Genomic DNA, 23,166 nt, shown 5'->3' on the forward strand with positions numbered 1-23,166 from the left:
CATTGTAATCAGAAGTACAAAGAGGTGGACAGCAAGGATAGGAGAAAGAAGAAAGGATAAGGGGGTGTGAGTGGAGAGCAGTCACATGAAGAAGGCCTTATGGTAACCTGGATAGAGAAATGGAAGCCAGTGCTCAACTGTAACTCAGTAATGTATGAGCAGAAGCAAACCAGTCATGACGTATGCATGTAAGAAAGGAGGTAACTGGGGATACAAGAGAAAACCCTTAGGAATTGTTGGCACGATTGCACTTATTTGAAAGGTGAAGTCCTCAGAACTGGATCCCTCTGTTTCTAGTGGTTTCATGTGCTAGCATCTGAAACACTGTTTATGCTTCTACTTGAAGGTTCAAGATTACCTAAGAAGGTTTGAAAGTATACCTGACATGCTGGAATTGGACCACCTCACTGTTTCAGGAGATGTGACATTTGGAAAAAATGTTTCATTAAAGGTACGATGACAGTCATGTTAATTATGGCTTTATAAAAATAGATTTCACAAGCCAGGCAGTGGTGGCACACACCTTTAATCCCAACACGTGGGAGGCAGGGGCAGGTGGACCTTTGTGAGTTCAAGACCAGCCTCATCAACAGCATGGGACAGCCAGGGCCCTGTTACACAGAGAAACTCTGACTTGAAAAACCAACAAAAATAGGCTTCACTTTCTAGTCCTAAATTTTCCTTCACTAAGGAGTAATTCTTAGTGTGAATAGATGATCAGATTATCACTGTAATCAGGACTACTGTATCCGGAAAATAAGCTAGTTAAAATGTAAGTATAATCAATACCAGAATTTTATGGAAAATATCCCTCAAATGAGAAACACTAGGTGGTAGTGAAATGGGAGTCTTCAGAATAGAGTCTCTATTAGCATTGTGATCATTAGCTCAATAAAGAAGTCCGAGAATAGAAAAACAGCTTTGTTTATAGCAAATGATCTATTCCTCTTGAGAAATATGGAGGGTAGCTAATATTAAAGCTGAAGATACACTTGCCTTCTCCTAATTGCATAATCTTATTTAAAAAACCGTATATTGATATTTCAAGTGTTCTTGTACATTAAGGCTATTTGCTTAAATGAAAGATTAAGCAGTATACACAATGAAGTATTCATGGAGAATCTAAAAATCTCACTAAGTCATAAGAAGTGTTACCAGTAAGTGTTCTTTAAAAACAAAAATGGAAGAGGTAGGGGGTTGAGGACATACACATAGAACCCACATAAGAAAACATGGCGAAGCCAGTCATGGTTGTGCACGCCTTTAATGCCAGCACTCGGGAGGCAGAGGCAGGCTGTGAGTTAGAGGCCAGCCTGGTCTACAAAAATGAGTCTAGGACAGCCAAGACTACACAGAGAAATTGTCTCGAAAAAACAAAAACAACAAAAAAGAAAACAAAACGCGGTAGTGTTTGTCACACCTGCACTGCAGAAGCAGAGGGGCAAATCCCTGGAGCTTGCTAGCCAGCCTAACCTGCTACCTCACCATGTCACTCACTACCCACTGAGCTCCAGCAAAGTGGAAGAGAGAACTCTCTCAAAGAGAACTGTATGGCACATGAAGAACACTTGAGGCTGACCTCTGATCGCCATAGACATGTGCAGGTGCACTAACACACATACAAGAAAACCAACCCTGTATGTAATGAATGCCAGATACCTTTACTTCCTAAGACTGAATGAAGATGGGCCATCTGTGTTGTAGCTTGCATCTGCTTCCCACTTCTGCTGTCACGTCTAAGGAGACTGGAGTCCAGAAACGCCAAGATTGTGATGGAGGGCATGTCATTTTCCTTGAAGTTTTTGACCTTCCATGTTGAATTTACTTGCATTGTAAAAAGAGTTGAGCACGAGCTTGATTTTAAGATTTTTCTTCTTCTCTTAGGGAACAGTTATCATTATTGCAAATCATGGTGACAGAATTGACATCCCCCCTGGAGCAGTGTTAGAGAACAAGATCGTATCTGGAAATCTTCGGATCCTGGACCACTGAAATAAGCTCTGCCAGACACACTTTATACTAATTATGGGCGAACGAGTTTCTTACAATAAATGTACTTATCTAAGATTATAAAGTAAACAGGTACTTTATTTACTGTGCTATACTCTGCAGTGTTGATTTTTGAAGTAGTTTTCTGCAGTGAGCTTTTAGTCTAAGGAAAGCATAGGTGAAGCGATACTTTCCTTGTTTGATGACAAGCCTAGACATTAGTTCCTCTTCAAGTGCAATATTATTTAATCTTAGAACTGGACCAGCTCTGCAGATCTTTAACAAAAGCTTCAGTGATGGTCACTTTGAATTGCCTTTGATTTAAAAAATAAAAAAACCCATGCCTTTATTTGTGCTGTCTAGTGCTTACTCTGTGAAGACTGGAAGGTTTGTTCTCGCTGTTTTATTACTAGCCCTAAGACTAAACACACTTACTGACACAGGAACTGAACTTGAAGGTATTTAATGTTCTTCATCTGATTCTAAAACTGCGATGCCCACCATGCGTTCCACAGAAGTATACTGCACTCTGCACCATTGAAAAAAGTTGCCCTTCAAGCCTGATGATTTTTTACACCTTTATTTTTGACAGTTTAAGAACCAATGACATACCTCTGTAATGATTTTTTTAAATTCTCTTGAGAAAACAAAACAAAAAAAGCCCCCACGAAATAAGATTATTTGATTATACATTATCATCAGCAGATTAGGCACTCTAACAGAGTTAGGCAAGATTCTTGGTGTGAGAAACAGGCACTTTCATTTGTAGAGTGCTGCCGATTCTGATTCTGAAGGGTGGGCATTAGAGTCTTCAGATCGCTTACTCATTGACCTCGTATTGCTGGCCCCAACACAGCAGCCTGTATTTTAAAAGTTCTGTTTATCCCTGGTCTTTGCTTATATACGTATCAGAAGTACTTTAAAAGCAAGAATCCAAGAGGGCCATATTTCATGTTACCTAAATGTTAAATGAGAACTGATAAGTAGGCATATAATAATATGAATATGTATTCTTGCCTCTGCTAGAAATAAAAAAGCAAGGAAAAAACAGAATGCAGCCCCAAGCCCTTCATAGATACTTTTATAAATACCGCTATTAAACCATACCTTTGTGTATGTTCTGCAAAGTATTTAAATTAGTAGTTGCATAAGTAACTGCAAATATTCTTTATTCCTTATAATCAGTCTTCCATGTATTTAGCATTTTGAGGCATTTTGAGACTTAACAGTGGTAGTGAAAAAATTAAATATGCAACATAGAAAACCTGAAACTTGACATTGGTCACTAAAACAAAAACTGAATTCCTAAATCCAAGCAATCAAAAGATGTTTATTTTTTATAAAGATCTGTAAAAAAATAATTTTCAAACAGCTTTACTTTCATAGAGAAAACTTTCTACAGAGTTTGACTAAGATTTTAATATTTTCAATTGTACCATCATTAAATAAGGTGGGACACCATATGAATTTCATTGCACTGGAAGAAATGCAGAGCATTTTTAATATAAAGTATACAGAGCATTCTAGGCAACTACAGCTGTGTTACAGCTATGTGTTCTTTTGGATTTGGTCCAAAGAAACCTGAGTCTGTTTCCAGAGAGAATGAAAAATGTTATAGACACCTGATCAGTTACTCCTTACTGAAGGATGCACAAAAATGGCATTCTTTGTAGAGCCTACTGAATCCAGTTCCCAACACTGATGCTTCTTTTCCCTTCCCCTGCCTCAGTTCACTGTGGGTCCCAGGTTCAGTTCCTCAAACACCAGGTATCCAGATTTTCTTCACAAAGACATCCCGTAGTCAGATGAACTGCCCGGGCTTCCAGTCTGCCATCACCTCTTCTGTTCCCAGATCTCGGCCATATTTAGATCCAGATCTTTAAGGCCTTTTAAGGCTTGAAGATTTCCAGTGTAAAAAGCTACATCTGCCGTTACCAACCTAAACAGTAGGGAGAAAGGTACTTTTAAATTTAACGCTTCCTATTCAGACAATTAAAGAAGCAACATTCAGATGCTTAGCCTAGCTACTAGAATATTTTTAAATAAAGAATTGCTAGGGATGAAGATGTTGACACTTAGGAGATCCCTAGTATCAAAGGGCCAATTTGGTAATGTTTGGAAAGGACTAAATCAGTGCCTTTTGTAGTCAGTTTCATGATAAATTCTCCCTGATCAGATTTTTTAAAAGCATGAACTAAAAGAAATTAATAAGTTAAACTGAAATAATTTCAACCGGCTGTCACTAAAACATGCACATGCGGCTACAATAGGGAGACAGACTCAAAGCAAGCTTGGGTTTCCTGGCAGTACCTAGAAATTAAATGAAAGCGGGGCTCGTGGGCAAGCACTACTCAATAGCAAACTTGATACCGAGGCTCAGTATCGAGCGTAGCATGAATAAGGCTGTGGATTCCCTCTTGAGCACACACACACACCTGTCTTTCACTTTTGTGTGCCAACTTGCCAGAGTTACACCTACACCTGAAAAAGCTCCTACTTCAGACACTGAACTGAATAAGCAAGATCTCCTTAGCCTGTGATTCTGTCAAACTACAGTCTAATTTTTATTCTGTTTTAAGTGCTGATTCGCTGATACTATTTTATTCACGTTCTTCCTCCATCACCAATTCAGGCATGTTTTAGGATTCAGGAAACTTTGGAAAACAAACTGTTAGAGCACTGAGCACACACACACGTCTATGCAGCACGCTGGGGGAGGTGGGATAGGGACTGATCGTTAGGCCGTGCGAATACTAGGCGATCGCTATCTCCTTAGCCCAAATGAAAGATAATGAAATTGTAAAAAAGAACAATGTGAGCAGAGCAAAAATTTTCTCTACACACAAAATGACTCAGAGAACTACCAAAGAACTTTTATGCAAATTATTATAGTATGGTATAGGTGATATGGACAATTTAATTCATTTGTTAAAAACAAAACACCTGTACTTTCTAAATGGGCAAATAAAATATAATTCTGTCAAGTTTTTAGTAGCTTACCAACATAGAATGGGAGTAAAGTAGTAGTATGTATGAAATAATTAGCTGTCGACACAGTTAACTCATTAACAGCCACTACAGTCACTTACACCATGTAGGCCTTATGTTGTAACACAGCAAATGCTGGTAGAATATATGAAAACTCCTACCCTAAGAAAAGCAGTTCTTCCTTCCCAGTGGCCAACAAGGAAAGTAACACTTTACAGATCATTCTGGGCTAGGAATATTTAAATTAAGAATCTTATCTAGGGGGCTGGAGAGTTGGCTCAGAGGTTAAGAGCACTACCTGCTCTTCCAAAGTAAGAGTTCAATTCCCAGCAATCATATGCTAACCATCAATAATGAGATCGTGTGCTCTTTCCTAGCCTGCACATGCAGGCAGAGCACTTGTATATATAATATATAAACAAATCTTAAAAAAAAAAAGAAAAGAAAAACCCAGAAGCACATTTAAAAAAGAAAAGATCTTATCTATTCCAGCCTTTACTTTTGAGCAGCAATTTAGATGAACTAAGTATGCAATGTTTCTAAACCCACTCACAATCCAAATTTGGAAGAAAACTTATGACCCTAAAAGGTCATAATTTCCTGATCTATATGAAGCTTGACCAGCCAAGTTGCTAACAGCTTCACAGCAAAAGAATGGATCATGAACAATATTTAGCTAACAACTGGGTTTGATTCTATATGATTTCATTTAGAATATGCAATTTTCCAGTCACTCTTGGAGTGACATTACTTTATACAAGGGAAGTCAAGGCCCAGTGTGAATAAGCAGAGGTCTAAGTGCTCAGCTGTTGACTTTACTTGGATGGATGAATTCAATGACAAGGAACAGCACGAAGCCCAACCTTGTTCCCCCACAGTAACCACAGCAGACCTGACGCTGATCATTCCATGACTACTCCTAATTGGCTCTCTGAATCAAGACATTGTTATTAGGTACCTCTGGTTTCTAAAAGGGAAATAAGAAATTTCTCTGCCTATAATCAGTAGTTTATGTCACTCACATAGTAGTAGAGAGATGATTCAGCCATTGTGAGCATTTGTTCTTGCAGAGGACCTGCCCTAGCACCCACATGGCAGCTCACAACTCTTAACTCCAGTTCCAGGGGACCCAATGTGCACTCTTCTCTTCCTCTCTCCCTCCCCCCCTCTCAGGGTAAGTCCATGGTGCATAAAGTCCCTCGGGCAAAACATCCATATACTTAATGTTTTTTAAAAAAGATGAGTATGTGGCACACCAAAGGAAGTTTAACAAGTGACTGGTGTTTTTGTTTTTTAGCTGCTCTCCGCCCCCCCCCCCCCCCCCCCCCCCCCCCCCCCCCCCGCAGCCCATGTTACTAGGGACTGAAGCCAGGGCCTCACAGATGGAAGGCAAGTGCGGTGTCATTCAACAGCATAAACAGCCCCGGGATTTCATCTTCCAAGTCTCTTCACAAAAGGAAGAAAAGTGTTCTGTTGTTGCTCTGAAGTCATCGTCCTTACCACACACCCTGACACCTAGCACTTGAAGGCAGAGGCCGGCAGATCTTGAGTTTGAAGCTAGCCTGGTGTACATAAGCAAGACGTAGTCCCCGTGTAAAACTCAAACAAAAACCTAAAACAGGAAATCTAAGAAAACTCGGGCCTACATAAGTGACTGTTCAGAATTATGTAAAAGCCAGTAAGTGGCAGAGCTAGAGCTTACCCCAAAGTTTATAAAACAGGAATCCTATGTTTTTAAATACACACTATTTCAACAACAATGATTGATTTTCAGAACCACAAAATGAGGCCATTCCTCTAATCCAGGGGCCCTGGAGTAGAGCTCCAAGTCCTATGGGGACAGAGCAGCACCGCTGGACATCTGGAGAGGAGGCGTGGACCACACTGCCTCACTTAGTCTGTAAGGTCCAGCAAGGAGGTGAGCACTGACAAACCTAACACACACAGACGGTGGGGAGATTACAAAGGTGGCCACAGGAGAACCTCACGGTTCTCTTCCTAAGTGTGGGAGCAGCAGAAGAGGACACCACTAAGATTAACAAAGAAGCAATTCAGGATGGGAGCGTGTGGGGACAGTGAGACCCATACCCGTTCTGAGGTCCTCCATCATTTATTACATTTAAGTGTGACAACTGCTTCTTCAAGTGGAGTTTGTAACTTGCATTAATCCTTAAAAATAACATCTGGAAAAGAAATAAAAGTAAGATGCTTAAAGTTCTCCTGAAATAGAAGTTGTAAGTATCTGCTGTTAATATGCAAAGAAACATTTTTTTAGATCTTTGTTTTGACATCAGCTTTTCGGATGCTCCTGTGAACTGCTGAGCTGCTGGTGCACTACAGTTTTCCCTTCAGTTGGACAGAAGCTTTCTTCCCTGCTCAGCAGTAACACTGCCTTTGTGTATATTAGCAGTTTCTGAGGGATATGTAGAGTCAAAACAAGCTAAAAATAAGACAAAGTAGTGGCAATTTTTACTAGGAACTTGGTGGGGTGACAAGATATGACAGAGGTAAAGCCACTTTCATCCTTTTAATGACAACCTAAAAACTCTATGATTCATCTATGGAAATAATTTGTCATAATCTATTCTTCAAAGGAATGTGTATACATAAATCACCTGTGGAAGTTTGGGCAGTTGCTGGTATTTACAGGCTCAGATGAAGGAATCTGAGTTGTCAGCTGAGAAGGCATGTAGCTATCTCCTCAGAACTGAACCATGTCTCCTAGAGGGAGGAGAGAGGCTTGCCCAGCTCCCAGGCTCAGAGTTACAAGGGTCACAAGACCTGCCCTCCAAACACACACACCAGTACAGAGGCAGCAACAACTGCTCAGACTCCTGGAGCCCCTGCAGGCTTCGACGGTTGTTGAGGGCGCTCCAGGAGTGCAGCGTCTGTGAGCTGCTGGGTGGTTTCCAGTGAGGCAGCTGCTTCTGAATCACCCATACCCCCAGAAGTAACCCTAATAAACGCATCAGGTCACCAGGCAGACCTGGACTGCTCCCTGGCTGCTGCTGCTGTCCTCCCAAGGGAATTAGATGATGCTCAACAATGAGGCTAATGTCATTACAGAAACCTAGGGACTGTGAGGCACAGGAAACGCAGGTGTAGAACCAAGTACAAGAGAGCACAAGAAAGGCCGCGAGGAGATGCAAGAACATGGACCACTACGAATGCTGCCTCCTCCAGCACCATCTCCATGCATACATAAACCGCAGAAAGAAAGGTCTGGATAACAAAAATCCCAACGAAGTTAAGCCCCCTGTTACACACTAGGTTTATATTCTAGCACTCGGCTGAATGACAGCACCCAGCTGAAGTGAAGTAAGTTAGATGAATACAATGAGGAAGGGATGAAATGCTGGGACTTCTGAGGTTTTCACAGCAGAAAAAACAAGGGCACAGTGGCATCGAGGCCCCAGCAGGGGAGGCAGACACCTCTCATCCCATCCCTTGTCACAGGTGAGACACTGCAACTTACTTAGATCACTCATGTTCATCTAGTAAGCACTAGTGACTACTCACGCACACGCTAGCCTTAGGCACTCCATCACTAACTCCTGCCACGTCTGATCTGCACTACAATCTCAATTTATAGCATTATAGAATCCATTGATAAATGCCAACTCTTGATTTTTACACAAACATCAAGAGCAATGTAAGTAGAAGTGGGTGAACAGCAGATCTACGTTTCAGAATTACTGACATTAAGCTTAGTTCTCCCCTGACAGAACAAGGCAACATTTTATCCGCGCTTTCCGAGGCAACCGTGTTAGAACATGCGCTTAGCCCATCAGAAGCATGTGCAAAACTCCTGGTACTGATGTAAAATGCAAGACCACAAAGGTGGCTTGCAGAGTGACCACTCACCTGTGTTTGTTCTTCAGGAAGAAGATCAAATATTGCTTCATGCATTTTTGTCATTTGCTTACAAATATTCCTGAAACATGGGGAGGGAACCGGAGCTTTCACCTCATACTGGGTAGGGGAAAAAAGAGAGAGAGAGCACCGTGTTTAGTCTTCTGGACTACAGTGCATCCAACACTTCGGTCTTCAGCTGAGGCCTGTGCTACCCATGCACATCTTGAGGAACTTTTGTTCACATCTTCATCTACTTTATGGGGAACACAACAGCTTAGTAGCTAAGACCATAGGCTGCCTCCAACCTTAAAACTGAGTTTAAGTTGAAGCTCCTTCAATTCCTACCTTTTTCATATAAACTCAGTGAGAAAACGTGTGACTTTTGTGGCTGGCTTCTTTCACCTAGTGCTGCTTGCCTGGTTTGTCTTGTGACGTGCAAGTGCACTGCATCCCTTTTACCACTGATGTGCTGCACGATGAACAGCGCACACCCTCCCCGGCTGTCCGCTGCTGGAGTCTGTGCTCTTGTGAGCTCTGCCATCAGGAGCAGCTGGCTGAAGCTTCTGCTGTGGATATTACTTTCACTCTCTTGGGCGTATCTAGCAAAGTCAGTGGGGCACGAGGACTCCATGTTAACTGATCAGGGACACCAAATCACACTCCAAAGCAGCTGCACCATTTCACACCACCACCAGCAAGAGGTGATAACTAAGTTCTCGGCCTCTCACAGAAATTTACTACTGCTTCTGGACTTTTGGTTTTGTTTCAAATTATCCTACTGGGAGAAGAAATTTGGACACAAGAGACAAAGGGAACACAGCCACGTGAAGACAAGTAGACACCGGAATACTCTATTACAAGGCAAGGAGTGCTACAGACTCAGCAAGCATCACACACAGAAAAAAAGGGGCCTTTATGGAAAGCCGGACCTCACTAGTACCTGAACTGAGGATTCCTTTAAGTCACCCACTTATAGTCATTTGTTTTGGCAGCCCTACGAATACCGACCCCGTTGCCCCCGCCAAATCCATCATCCATTTCCCTTCCCTATTGCATCCTCCAGTCCCCTAAACTTGATACAATATTAATCTACAACCCTTAAATTTTGCTATCAAACCAGAGAGCTTCCCTTACTCTAACAGTGTTCTAAAACTTCTCTTTGGGGGAAAAAAACCTCACTAAAAGCATGCTACCGTCCAAACAGCACCACTCCCGGCTCCCTCTGCGGCACCTCACCCCACACTGCAAACGCTCGGAGGCACTGTGCCTTCCTAGGTTTCTCCTCTTGGCCATCTCTTCTTCAGTCAGCAAGCGCAGCTTCTTCATCATAGATCCCACAGTGCCCCTTTTCTAAAGGTTATTTTTATTCGCATGTAAGAATTAGGTTGTGTCCACCAATTCCAAAAGCACTATGCTGAGCAAAAGGAGTCTGGCACGAGGCTATGACCCCATATGAAAGGCCTCCTGGGAAGGGCAAAACTAAACTAAAAGTGCCTAAGGGAAGGACTGTCAGTAAGTTTTTATATCTTGAGTATGGGTATTTCATTCCTTGTAAGTTTTAAGTCACCAAATTGTGTATTTTAAAAGGGTGAAATTTTAAAAGTTAAACCTTTTTTGGGTTTTAGTTTATTCACTTTACATCCCAATCATAGCCCGCCCCCTCGTGCCCTCCCAGTCCTTCCCTCACTCCCTCTTCTCTCCTAACCCCTGCCCCACAGTCCTCAGAACGGGGAGCCCTCCTCCCTACCAGCTGACCCCAGCCTAGCAAGTCCCATCAGGACTGCCTGCATCCTCTTCCTTTGTGGCCCGGCAAGGCTAAATGGGTGAGATGTCAACTTGATTTAAACTGATTTCTAGCAATAGAGATTATTCCAGTATGTCACCCATTCCTCTGTGTGCAGCCCAGTGCATTAGCAAACTGAAGCTGTCACCTTTGTTACTGTTAACAACAGCAGAATATTAGCAGCCGGCCTTTATTAAAACTTGCTACAGTCAAATACATGCTGAAAGACAAAAGGTGTGCCAAATGCATATATATTATACACGTACATATATGTGTAAAATCGTCATGAATTCTCACTCCACCCTTTGAGATCATTTCTACTGTTCCTATCTAGAGTTTAAAGTCAACTAAAAAGTCCCTGAAGGTGCTTCCCTGGCTAGTTAGTCTGTAGCAAGCATAAGACTTAACTTGGGACTAACTCTTGACACAGAATTGGTTTCCTATGATTTCCAACATGTTTTCTTATGTTATTTCAGAGACTTTTCATATCAATTTCATTGCCCTGTTCTCACCTATAAAGCAAATTTTCTATGCCTGCAACAGCTGAAATACTTTCCCTGTCTTCTCCCCAGCCTGTAGCCATGCCTTCCACAGCAGTGAAAGCCCCAGTACCCTGAATCTCCTCCCTCCTAATGCGTCACATATGTTCCTTGTTGCTGAAGTACCGTAAGTTTTCCCTACCAGATATTTGCTATTTGAGAACCAGATGGGAGACTGGTCCACTGTGTGTAGCCCTGCTACCTAGCACGTAATTACTACATAAGTGAGTAAGAGATTAACTAGTCTAGCTGCCAGTATAATCAGAGACAGACTCAGGCAATACAAGAAAAAGCACCCTTATTAGCTTCTTCAGACACCCTAGATTATATTATTGTGGCACATATTCTCAAAATTAAAATTTCAGGCAAGAAAATGACAAGCTAACAACTAAAAGACAAACCCTAACAAAGCCTGTCTCCCAATTAAAATCAAGACCAAACTTCTAGGCAACACAGGAAAGCAAGTCGGGCAGGGAGCAGCCAAGACAGACAGACTTGTTAGTACAAGGGATGCAGCATGCCAGGCAGCCAGGCACATGAGAGAGACGCCACTGCCTAAGACCTAGCCACGTTCTCCAAGTCAGAAACACTAAAGCACAAAACAAACACGTGCAGGGGAAGACTCAAGTTTACTAACACAAAAAACTCTGAGAGACACAATCAGCAAATATAACAAGTGAATCCCGTAGAGAAGTCTGTTCAAATGAATTACAGTGAAAACGTGTGCGCAGTCAACTGCCTAAGCCCCACATATGAGAACTGTTGGGGACATCACCAGGTGTGCTAACTGCGAATACTTATGCAAGAAAGTGGTCTGTGAAGACTTTATTTGTGACATGGTAGATATACAGGGAGGGCAGGGGGCACCCTGTGTGACATTCCTCAGGTGTTGCCATCTTATATATGAGACAGCATTTCTCACTGGCCTGGAAGATAGAGAGAGAGAGAGAGAGAGAGAGATAGAGAGAGAGATAGATATAGTGTGTGTGTGTGTGTGTGTGTGTGTGTGTCTGAGGATGAAATACCAGCCTACTTCAAATTTATTATAAAATATTTAAATATAGGTGAAGATAGGAATATTTAAAAAGTTTATCAGGTAATTTTTTTTCTTCTTCATGGGTAAAAAGTCAGCAGAGCCAACATGAAACCCCTCTGGGTAGGGTTTCTGTCGTTCCTGTCTTTATCCCCTTATTCACCCCACCATATTTTCCTGGAGAAAAAAATTAAAAACTTGACCAATTGGTAAATATCTTATAAACACTTAGATTCTCTCAGCACGTCCTATATACATAGAATTCTCTATAAAAAGGGAAGTCACGGTGCCTTGATTTTATGCAAAGCTTAATCATTTATAAAAATCATTACCTTTGATAACAGCTTATCAAATAGGCTATCCATTATCGCTACAAGCTTGGCTGATATTTCAGCTATATGGTCATGGTAATCCTGCAATGAGAAACAATACTTTAAAGTTTTCCAAGGCATGTCTCTAAATACTTAACCATTAAAGAATCGATTTCTAGGACAAACTGGGTGGAAAGTACCTTGGTGATGTGATCAAAATGCCTGAGCATGCTCCACTGCTTAGGGGGGAGGCGAGCTTCAAAGTGAGCCCGGACCACAGGGATATAGTGCACAATCAGCTGCAGACACCGCGAGGAGAGGGCTGCGATCGCGGAGCAGATGTGTAATGGAGAAACAAAGATATTAGTTGATTTAATTATGTTACCAAATTACATAAAGACTTTTGCAGTAATTATACAGATTCCAGTTTATTTCACAAATGAAAAGCACCATGGCAGAAGGCCACGAACATATGCTTTCTAACTGGACCTGTTAGCAGGCAGAGGACACTGACACAGCTGGTTCTCTCCCCCAAAGTACCTGTTGTTGGTTTAGTTTTCTGAGACAAGGTTTCTCTGTGTAGCCCTGGCTGTCCTAGATCTCACTTTGTAGACCAGGCTGGCCTCGAACTCACAGAGATCCACCTACCTCTGCCTCCCAAGTGCTAGGATTACAGGCATATGTCCCCGAGCCCAGAACCCAAAGTTTTAATGCATATTTCTCCCAAATTATTTACACACATTATATACAACTCAGAACAGTGGTAACTCCAAAGAAACACACACACACACACACACACACACACACACACACACACACACACACACACACACACACACACACACACACACCCCACCAGCACCGTGCCAAAGCCCATCACAGAGAAGGCCAATGCCTCTTCTCCGGGCATAAAAGCATGACACAGAAGTGACATCATCCTAACCCTCAGTATAGGAATTAAATGGAAGAACTCATACCCAAATTCTTTGTAGTAATTGTTTTTAGTCCAACAACTTGCAATGCACCAGCTCCAAGCACTAACTGGCAGCTTCTGGAGTTGAAGTACTAACAAGGGAAGAAGGAGACAGTCACTCTGAGCAGCTCATCAGAGCGCTAACTGCCGCACGGGCACAAGCACACTCCTCCTCTACTCACCCTCTCATCACAAGCCAGGGATTTATACTTTAGTTGATTTTTTTTTATTTTTTAAGAAGAGGTCTCACTCTATGCTGCATGTTGGCCTGAACTCATTATATACTGCAGGCTGGCAATTCTCCTGCCTCAGCCTCCAAAGTGCTGAGATTAAAAGTGCTTTCCAACAATGCTTGGCATCATGAATTTCCTTGTAAAAGGAATTAGAATCTACTTCTGCATTAATTAAAAGAGGAACAGGACAGGTATACTCAATATTGACTTCTGCTGGGGAAAAAACTGAGAAATCTTAATCTAAAAATCAGGGTTTTTTTTTTTATTAAAGAAATTAATCTCTAATTTACATATACAAAAGCAATTCAGTTTCAATCACTCTTTTGTTAACGATCTACTTCACTTTATGTGTGTGGCTTGCCTGCACTTATGTACGTGCACCATGTCCATGCCTGGGTCTATACAGGTAATGAGGAGGCGATGGACCCCTAAGAACTGGAGTCACAGATGCCCAAAGCCCCACATGGGTGCTGGAAACTCAGCTGAGATCTTCCTCAAGAACAGCAAGTGCTTTTAACCACTAAGCCATCTCTCTAACCCTAGTTTCAGTCACTCAATGAAAGTCCTGTACTTCTCTGTACATGTGTGTTCACATGTGTGGTGCACGTGTGTTCAAGTATGTAGAGGGCAGAGGGTGAGGTGGAAAGTGTCCACTATAGCTCTTCATTTTCCTACTGAGCAGCTTCTTCAGCTGAGCCTGGAGCTCACTGATTCTAGATTCTCTAGCAAATGAGCTTGCCACAGAAATCCTTTTGTCTGTCTGCCAAGGGCTGGCGTAGAGGTGGGTCTCCAGGCCCACCCTGCTTTCATGGGAGTGCTGGGACTCAAACTCTGGTCCTCACAGTTGCACAGCAAACTGTGCTCTCTTCACCATGGAAAATCCTATTTTCAAAGGTTTAAAAAAAATTTCTTGATAAACAAATTTTCTCAATGGACAAAGTAACTGATAAATTAGAGGTCTGAAAGAATAAAGCACCCTGCTAACCTATAGGCCACTGCTGTCAAGAAGCCAGGTAGGCCACTGCAGACTTTCACCTCCTTCTGTTTGCCCAGATCCAACCCTCCAGCCTTGGCCTCGGCTCTGCAGCAGAACACCGGCGGTAGCTGAATGGCTCCCTCACCTCCTAAAGCCACTCCCCTGCTTCCTTTGCTGCTTTACCCCAGGCCCCAAGTACAGCAGGCCCTCCTTGCCAACGCACAGGCCCCTCCTGCCACAGAGCAGGGAGGCTCCCTGAAAATCCTCACTTCTCCCTGTTACTCCAGACCCAACCCCCCAGTCTCATCCGAGCTCCACAGAAGACCTTCTGGGGAGACCTCTTCACTGTCCTACCCCTATTCCAAGGACACTATACAAGCGGATCCTGGAACACTCTGCTCTCCTCCCTCTTGTGAGACCTTCAGATCAAAGCCTGTCCCCATCCCAATACACACAATCACACTTTACCTGGAAACCCCAGTGGCCAATCTATCCCGTCCACAGAAAATTTCCTACCAGGGAACACACAGCCACCAAACTCTCCTGAAACCCAGAGAGGAAACAGAAACCAAGGAACAAAACGCACCCCCAACAAAGACAAAACCAGATTATCAGCAATCCCAGATGCCTATATGCCAGTGTTAAAACAATCAGTAACAGGCAGAACACTGTCTCCACTTAGAGGCCAGCAGCCTACCACAGCAGGCACTGAGCGTTCCAACTCAACCGAAGCACACACACAAAAAAAAAGACCTTAAAACAACCTATAGGAATATAATAGAGGTCTGTAAATAGAAAATGAATAAATCTCTTAAAGAAATCCACGAAAATACAGACAATGGAAGGAGACAATTAAAACTGTTTTATACCTGAAAATGGAAATAGAATCAATAAAGAAAGCCCAAACTGAGGGAATTCTGGAAATGAAAAATTTAGAAGTAACACAGTAACTACAAAGGCAAGCCTCACCAACAGAATGCACGAGATGGAAGAGACTCTCAGCCACTGAAGGCACAATAGAGGTTAAAGAAATGTTAAAGAAAGTGTTAAACATAAAAAACTTCCTGACACAAAACATCCAGGAAATCTGAGACAAATCTGAGACCAAATCTAAGAAAAATAAAAATAGAAGATGATTCCCAGTTAAAAGGCCCAGAAAATATTTTCAACAAAATCATAAAAGTTTTACTAACCCAAAAAAGACATGCCTATCCAAATTACCTAAAAGAATATCCAAATTATCAAAATCAGAAATGAAAAGGAGAACATAACAGAGAGTGAGAAAATCTAGAGGATCGTAAGGACATACTTCAAAACCCAGTAGTCTACAAAACTGGAAAATCTAAGAGAGATAATTTTCTCAATAAATACCACTTACTAAAACTAAATCAAGAAGCAGTTTAAATAGATCTATCCCTAGTGAAATAGAAAGCAGCCATTAAAAGTCGCCCAACCAAAAAAACCCCTGGGCCAGATGGTTTTAGCAGAGAATTCTACCAGATTTTCAGAGTTAATGCAAATACTCCTCAAATTATTTCACAAAATAAGAACAGAAGAATCATTGCCCAGTTAGTTTTGTGGTCATAGTAATCCTGATACCCAAACCACATAAAGACTCAATAAAGTTAGAGGATTACAGACCAATTTCCTTATGAACATAGATTTATTAAAAAAAAAAAAAAAAAAAATCGAGAAAATACTTTCAAGCATAATATAAGAAAACATCAGGGCTGGAGAGATGGCTCAGCAGTTAAGAGCACTGTTTGCTCTTCCAGAGGTCCTGAGTTCAATTCCCAGCAACCACACAGTGGTTTACAGCCATCTATCTACTGGGATCTGATGCCCTCTTCTGGCATGCAGATGTACATGCAGAAAGAACGCTCATCTACATAAAATAAGTCTTTGAAAAAAAATTCTAAAATAAAAAAGAAACATCAAAGAGATCACCCACCATAGGCTTCACCCAGAGACCTATGAAAACCAAATACTACTTGTCTTTGAAAGAACAAAAACAAACAGAAGCTGTGTTAGAATGTGCAGTAACCATATTCTGGTACACTCATAATTAAATGCCTTAATCAGCCATCAATAGCTCTAAATGAGTTGTCTCCATCAAACCCATCCCCTCAGAGCGTAGGAAACCCCACAGAAGAGGAGGCAGAAAGAGGGAAGACACCAGAAAAGCAACATCTTCCACATCAACTGTGCAAAAGCACATATGAGCTCTGAATTCCACCCACTATCAATTCTATGGGGAAGGGTTCTGTTCCATCTTCCCTTCTTGTTGCCAGTAACTTAGCCTCCTATCTCTGGCTTTCTCCCATACCTGCCTCAATATGGGAAGTACTTTAGGGGATTAAAATCTGCCCTGCCCCAGGTTAACTAAGGCTATTTTAAAGTTTAAAAGAAAAGAAAAGAAAAAAAGAAAAAAAAAAAGCACATATGACCTCCTAGGGACAACACGGGTCTACACCAAGTCCTCTATGTACATGTTACAGCTTTCCTGTCAGTGTTTGATAGGACTCCTGCGTGTGTGAGTGAGTGGGCCTCTGACTCTGTGATTTCTTTTCGCCTCTGTTAGTTTGCCTTGTCCCACTTCACTATAGTAATTTTTGTTTTATCTTATTTTGTCATGTTTTGTTGTTATCTCTCCTAACTCTGTTCTTTTCTGATGAGAGAGCAGATGTGGATGGGAAGAGAGGAGGGTAGCAAACGGGAGGAGTAGACAGAGGGGAAACTGTAATCACGACAAATTATATGAGACTCTATTTTGAATAAAGGGGGGATAAGCCTTTGTTCATAGTAGCACATAAAAATATTTACTAATATGAAATAGCTAGAATGATCATCATTTCATCTCCCACTGATAGTTCTGGAAGAACGGTGTCGAGAGCAATCCCCTGACTTCAGTGAGTCCCTAACATGCATTTAAAAGCAGTTCGTGCTTCTGGTCTGAGAGAGTTGAGTCATGCCCAGAAGCGTCCTGTCTCCTCTATGATTAGCAGCTCTCTGGATGTTAGGCCATGTGAGCACACACACGTGTGCACCTCACACATATGCACACACTGAATGTGAAGTGGACAAAACGTGGTGGACATCACAAAACTCCTACCCTAAGAATAGCATGGTAAGTGTCTTCAAAGTTGAAGATTAGCTATGCCCAATGAATGAGCTCTTCCAACTATTCCCGATGAATATGGGTAAAGCTGTACACACCTTTAACAAATCTGTCAGGCGAGTGAGCATGTCAGTAGTGACAGATGGGATGTTGTCCACACACTGGCAATATTCAAGGATGATTCTTATTAAGAGCAAGACAGTTCTAGAAAAAAAGGATAACCAACAGACACTCATCAAGGAAGGTCAAATAACCATCAGTACAAAACACCTATGAAGATAAACCACTCTAGACAGCATAACATCAGAGTCAACAAAAAGAGACTAGCCATCAATGCCTTGTCACACTGTGTTATCAAAAGAGAAACACCATTCTCTTTAGGGCATTCTGTTGTTTTGGGTTTGTTTTGTTGTTTGTTGTTTTGGGTTTTTATTTTTTTTTGTTTGTTTGTTTGTTTGTTTGTTGTTTTTGAGATTTGTTTGTATTTTATGTGTATGGCTATTTTGCGTATGTGTATGTCTGTGCAACACATGCATGAAGTGCCCACTAAGGCCAGAAGAGGCAACCCAGAAACACTGAGAAAGAGACTAGCCAGTGGATCTGCTTACTCAGGTAAACTTTAGTCTATTAGTTCTTGAATTAATAGAGAGGTTAGTCGAGATTTTCTTAGTGAGATGAAAAAGAATCTATAATGCTGCAAGGAGACCATAACGTCCTAGGAAGTTTACTGAGTGGTCACAAAAGGAATAAATTATCAGTTTAACAGCAGAACATGTGACAGATAGAAAAGATACATTATTGTAGGTTAAGTATAAATGAAATTAAGGGGGAAAGAACAAGTTATTAAAAGACATCTAAATTCTCTCAGCTGTTCAGAGAAAGCCATGTTAAACAACGCTTTATAAAAATCTACAGGATATTAAGAACTAAAATTCAAGAGAAGCATTTAGCCTTTTAAACTCATCTGGGAGGCCATGTTAGCAGAGTCTGCCTTCCATGGTATGATTCTTTTAGAATCTTCCCTCAGAAGATGCATTAGTCCTTCCTTTAGCCAGGGAGTTTAGTCTTTTTTGATAACAGTCTCTTTTCCTGAAGAGCCAGGAAACAAGCCAAGGGGGACCATTTTCATCAAGCACATGAACCATAGCTAGATAACAAATCAATAAAGACAGAAATTACACTTCAATTGAAGGGATGAGACTACAGAGGGTTGAAAACAGCTTCGTCCTCCCAGAGACAAGCAAGGGTTCCGAAGAATGAAAAGGAGGATTGCTGTAGGTATATGTACTCCAGCAACTTCCAGGTGGCTGCGAAGAAGCGTCCAGCCTAGGCACTTGCACGGTGCTAGGAAAGCTGAAAACTGGAAGTCAGTAAGTAACCCCCTCGGTCATGCAGAACTCAAGAGTTCTGCCAGGGAAACACACACAGAAAGAGACAACACTATAGTCATGACAAGGCACTGCTTCTTTATGGAGGAGACAGCTATTTCAGAACACAGTGACAAGCAAAGACAGTACTTATGTTGTTCAATGCTTTAAAGACCATGGTGTGCTTAAAATTTCATAAATGGTATGCACTACAGATGGTGGGGTTTCCAGTTAACTTGAATCAGGATGTATTTATTGACAAAACGGAAAAGACCTAATGACTCCAATGACAATGGTGAACTGTGTTAAATGATACATAGAACTGTTTCCACATTTTGTGAGTTCTACTGTCTATAACTACAACTACTGTGCGACACTACACACTAAGAGAGCTGTGGAGGAAAAGCAGCAAGAGCCCGGGTGGTAATAATGGTACCAGGCAGCTGCTACATGGGCTGGTTCACACAACATTTCCTATTGCACTGGAGAATCGGGGTCTTTCTGTGGAGCTAGTGGAGTCCTTAATGGATAAAGTATACTACAGAATAACAGAAAATAAAAGAGCAATCATAAGATTCCTCTTAAATATTTTACAGCTTTTAAAATTATTACTCCAAAATTTGCTATTCACTCCAAGGGAGAACTCGAAGACCGGCTCCAAAGAGATGTGTGCTCCTCACCCAACAACGGCGTACTGGTGCCCCCCAACAACGAGGACTTCAGCTGGCTTCCTTTCTTCTGTAGCTAGAAAACAAAGCAAACAAAAAGATAGGGCACAAGATGAAACAAATTACTGGAGAGAAAATGAAAATGGTAGCTGGTGTTTAGAAGCCAGAACTAACTCATTTGTTTGAGAAGCTATATGGGCTAAAGCCAATACTGGCTTTAGAGTTAAATTTAGATTGGAGTCCTACTAAAGTTTCTTACAGTTAAACTACCCGGCTCTCGGGGTGACTGAACGACAGGAACAATGGTCATCAAGTGCCTACTTTCTGGACCTAGTACCCAGCGGCTCAGTCAGTTTGCACTTTTGGTTTTGGTTTGAGTTAGAATTAGCTCAGAGGCAGAACTAGCATTTCACTTGGCTTCTTTTCATTATTAACATTAGCCCTTAAAGACTTCAACTCAGAGATTAATTTTCAGCATGTAATATTTCTTACACTATGAAACAAAATTCAACATATTAAGGTAAAATGGAAAAATAAATTACATCACTTTTCTGAATCAGGCAAATTAGCTTAGTCAAGGAATATTGTACTTTTCCTAAGTGTCAAGTTTCTGAACACTTAAACGAAGTATTTATTTCCTCTTTTCCGTCATGCAAAGAAAGCAAGTTAAATTTCTTAATTAACTCTCTTCTGCAGAGAAGCGGCACAGCAGAGCAGGTAAGGGAAACATCCTACTGTCAGTTTAGTTTGCCTGCTCTCCCATTTCCTCCCAGCTCTGCAACTCTGAACTGCTTGTGTAACTGTGCTGTGCTCCAGACTCCATTATTTGTTAAGTAGCCTACTTTGTGGCCCATCGATGAGATGTCATGTACAAACTGCTTACAACAATGCCTAGAACCAAGCAAGCGCCACGGACTAGCTGTCACTCTCCTGGTGCCCAAATCACTACGTAGTGAGTCAGTGATCACACAATGGACAGAGGCATAGCAACCCAAGCTCCCTCGTCATAAGCACCAGGAAATCCTGACTGACAGTTCTAAAAGCATGCACTGATGTTGTCCAGCAAGGAGGACACAGGGGACAGAGGCAGAAGCGAAGTGTATAGAAACCTTCTCCCACAAGAACCTCCAAAGTCAGAACTGTCCACTTTCCAGGAAAAGAAATGCATGGCTAATGCAATCATTCTATATTTATAACTTTCATTTAAAAACCATTTTGTTGGCATAAAGCAGAATTCAAAGAGTATAAGCTGTTCAAGGAGAGAAAGCATGCTCTAGCCATCCATAGAGAGCTGGAGGGACACAAACCTGCTGGCTTTTTTTCAGGTAACGCTATCTTCCCATCTGCTATAGAATCCACAAGATCCTGAAATTCCGCAGGAACATCAGCTTGCTTCCAACGCTCATTGTCTAAGAGGAGGCTGTTCCAAAGGAAAAGGAAAGGAAGGGGACCCTGAATACGAGCACTTCAGTAACATTCTCTTAGCTAAAAGGGAAGGAAGAATGGCCCAGCAAGCTGACAATACTTAAGTACTTAAGTCCTGACAAACTGGGCCCACCCATTACTAACAAAACTTGTATATTTTTCTAAAGCATTTTCTATCTCTTAGCTTAGGCAAAATCAGCAGAGAAAGCAATTTAGTGAAAATCACACACTGACTGAGGATCAGTAGCAGGATACACATCCCAACTGCAAAGTGAGGAAAGGTGACCTCTTTGGCACTCTGAGAAGGGAAGCACAGAACGGGCACGGTGCTACCTGAGCTTGGTCCGCCTCTCTTCATGAAACCTGCTCACAAACTTATTGGCTTGGCTCTGAAGGGCCCCGAGAAGTGACGTGCTCTTCCTCCCACAGATCTGCTCAGTGTCCACAATGAACGCCTCTATTAGTCTCGAAAGGGCTATGAACTCTGTGGAATTTAACTTTTCAAGGAAACCATCCTAAGTTTTAAAAATATCACACCATGACAACAATTAGTGTAACACTAAAAATGCATGAGCTATAAAACTGACTTGGCTTAATAACTGTTAATGTTATTTTTATTTTCCTAATATGTTAGTTGTATTTATAATTAAAACACTTATTTACACTTTAACTGAAATTTCCTAATACTTTAGATTCATAACGTGAAGAAGCTGAAGATTTCTAAAGTTGGCTCTTATCACTTTATAACTGACACAGTAACTCAAATGAGTTCAAGTTTATCCTACTTCTCTTTCCCCCACCCCCCCCCACCCTCCCAGACCCCCACCCTCCCCACCCCCATCCACCCCACACACACAGGGTTTCTCTGTGTTGTCTTGGCTGTCCTGGACTCACTTTGGAGACCAGGCTGGCCTTGAACTCAGAGATCCAACCACCTCTGCCTCTCCAAGTGCTAGGATTACAGGCATGCGCTACCACGCCTGGCTTAAATAAACCTTTTAAATAAACAATAATTTTGAAAAAAAAAAAAAAAAGGCTTATTGCGTTTCCATTTCTCTTATCTAATTACTTGACATCTCAGTAGCTCCTTAGAAGACCACAGCAGTAATACTACCAACTGTTAAAATGTTAAAACTGTGACAGAGCGTAGGTATAGATCCATACAACTTGGATCTCTAAATTCACACTTTGCATAAACAGAAAACTCTCCAAGGCTTTATGAAAATAAAATACCTTTGCTCTTGACATGAGAAATTTGACAGCTCGGTCGTGGCATATATCTGAAGCACTACACAATAACTCCTGGATGTTACTTGCTAATTTTCCTAACTCCAAGTCAGTTAATTTCATGTCTTCACTGACTCTGAAAATGATAAAATTAGATTTAGTCAGGAAACGCAGTATTCTCCACACGTTATATATCAAAGAAGAGGACAAGGGCTATAAAATTCACATTTCCTAAGTTTTAATGATGCTCGAAGTAGCATTATGTAAGAATAATTTTCTTTGCTGTACTAGCTCTTACACTGAGCTCACATTCCAACTGGAAAATCCGCAGACACTAGAGCAGAAAAACCATTGTGTGGCTTGGGTGCAGGAGGGGCTGCACACATGCACTCAGGGTAACAGTGGAAGGATGAGTGAGGAGGGATGGCATTGCACAACAAGCAGGCTCTTTTCCCCTACGATTATTAGTGGCTGAGTACTTACTGAACTTAAGTGCTCAACACTGGAAAGATAAACAGACCACTGACCTCAACTGCATTAAACAGTTGTGTTTATATTTTGAAGGGGAATGCAAGATTCGACTATTTATAAATATTTCCATTCAAGAATCACATTGTAAGGGCCACTAATTCTACGCCAGAGGTTCCGTTTAGTATCATCATGAGCCAAGTTAAGTGTCTA

The 23,166-nt window shown here is 41.6% G+C and overlaps 2 protein-coding genes across 3 annotated transcripts in view; one reads left to right on the forward strand and one right to left on the reverse strand.

The window, feature by feature from the left end:
- Window positions 1–2,095, forward strand: part of Ugp2 (UDP-glucose pyrophosphorylase 2) — a 49,496-nt gene extending 47,401 nt beyond the window's left edge. For both annotated transcript variants that reach the window (XM_051165350.1, XM_051165349.1), the window contains exons 9-10: window positions 347–451; window positions 1,885–2,095. In XM_051165350.1, the coding sequence (XP_051021307.1) occupies window positions 347–451; window positions 1,885–1,992 (213 nt within the window). In that variant the 3' untranslated portion in view covers window positions 1,993–2,095. The remainder of the gene's footprint in view (window positions 1–346; window positions 452–1,884) is intronic.
- Window positions 2,096–2,648: 553 nt separating this feature from the next.
- Vps54 (VPS54 subunit of GARP complex) overlaps window positions 2,649–23,166 on the reverse strand; it is an 83,545-nt gene continuing 63,027 nt past the window's right edge. The window contains exons 13-23 of the mRNA XM_051165357.1: window positions 22,492–22,621; window positions 21,592–21,773; window positions 21,141–21,253; window positions 19,846–19,909; window positions 17,897–18,002; window positions 13,476–13,563; window positions 12,699–12,820; window positions 12,520–12,600; window positions 8,842–8,949; window positions 7,066–7,160; window positions 2,649–3,928 (exon numbers count right to left, since the gene is read on the reverse strand). Coding sequence (XP_051021314.1) covers window positions 3,823–3,928; window positions 7,066–7,160; window positions 8,842–8,949; window positions 12,520–12,600; window positions 12,699–12,820; window positions 13,476–13,563; window positions 17,897–18,002; window positions 19,846–19,909; window positions 21,141–21,253; window positions 21,592–21,773; window positions 22,492–22,621 — 1,195 coding nt within the window. The 3' untranslated portion in view covers window positions 2,649–3,822. The remainder of the gene's footprint in view (window positions 3,929–7,065; window positions 7,161–8,841; window positions 8,950–12,519; window positions 12,601–12,698; window positions 12,821–13,475; window positions 13,564–17,896; window positions 18,003–19,845; window positions 19,910–21,140; window positions 21,254–21,591; window positions 21,774–22,491; window positions 22,622–23,166) is intronic.

This window comes from Acomys russatus, chromosome 22 (genome assembly GCF_903995435.1).
Source record: "Acomys russatus chromosome 22, mAcoRus1.1, whole genome shotgun sequence".
In the NCBI taxonomy this organism is placed as follows: domain Eukaryota; kingdom Metazoa; phylum Chordata; class Mammalia; order Rodentia; family Muridae; genus Acomys; species Acomys russatus.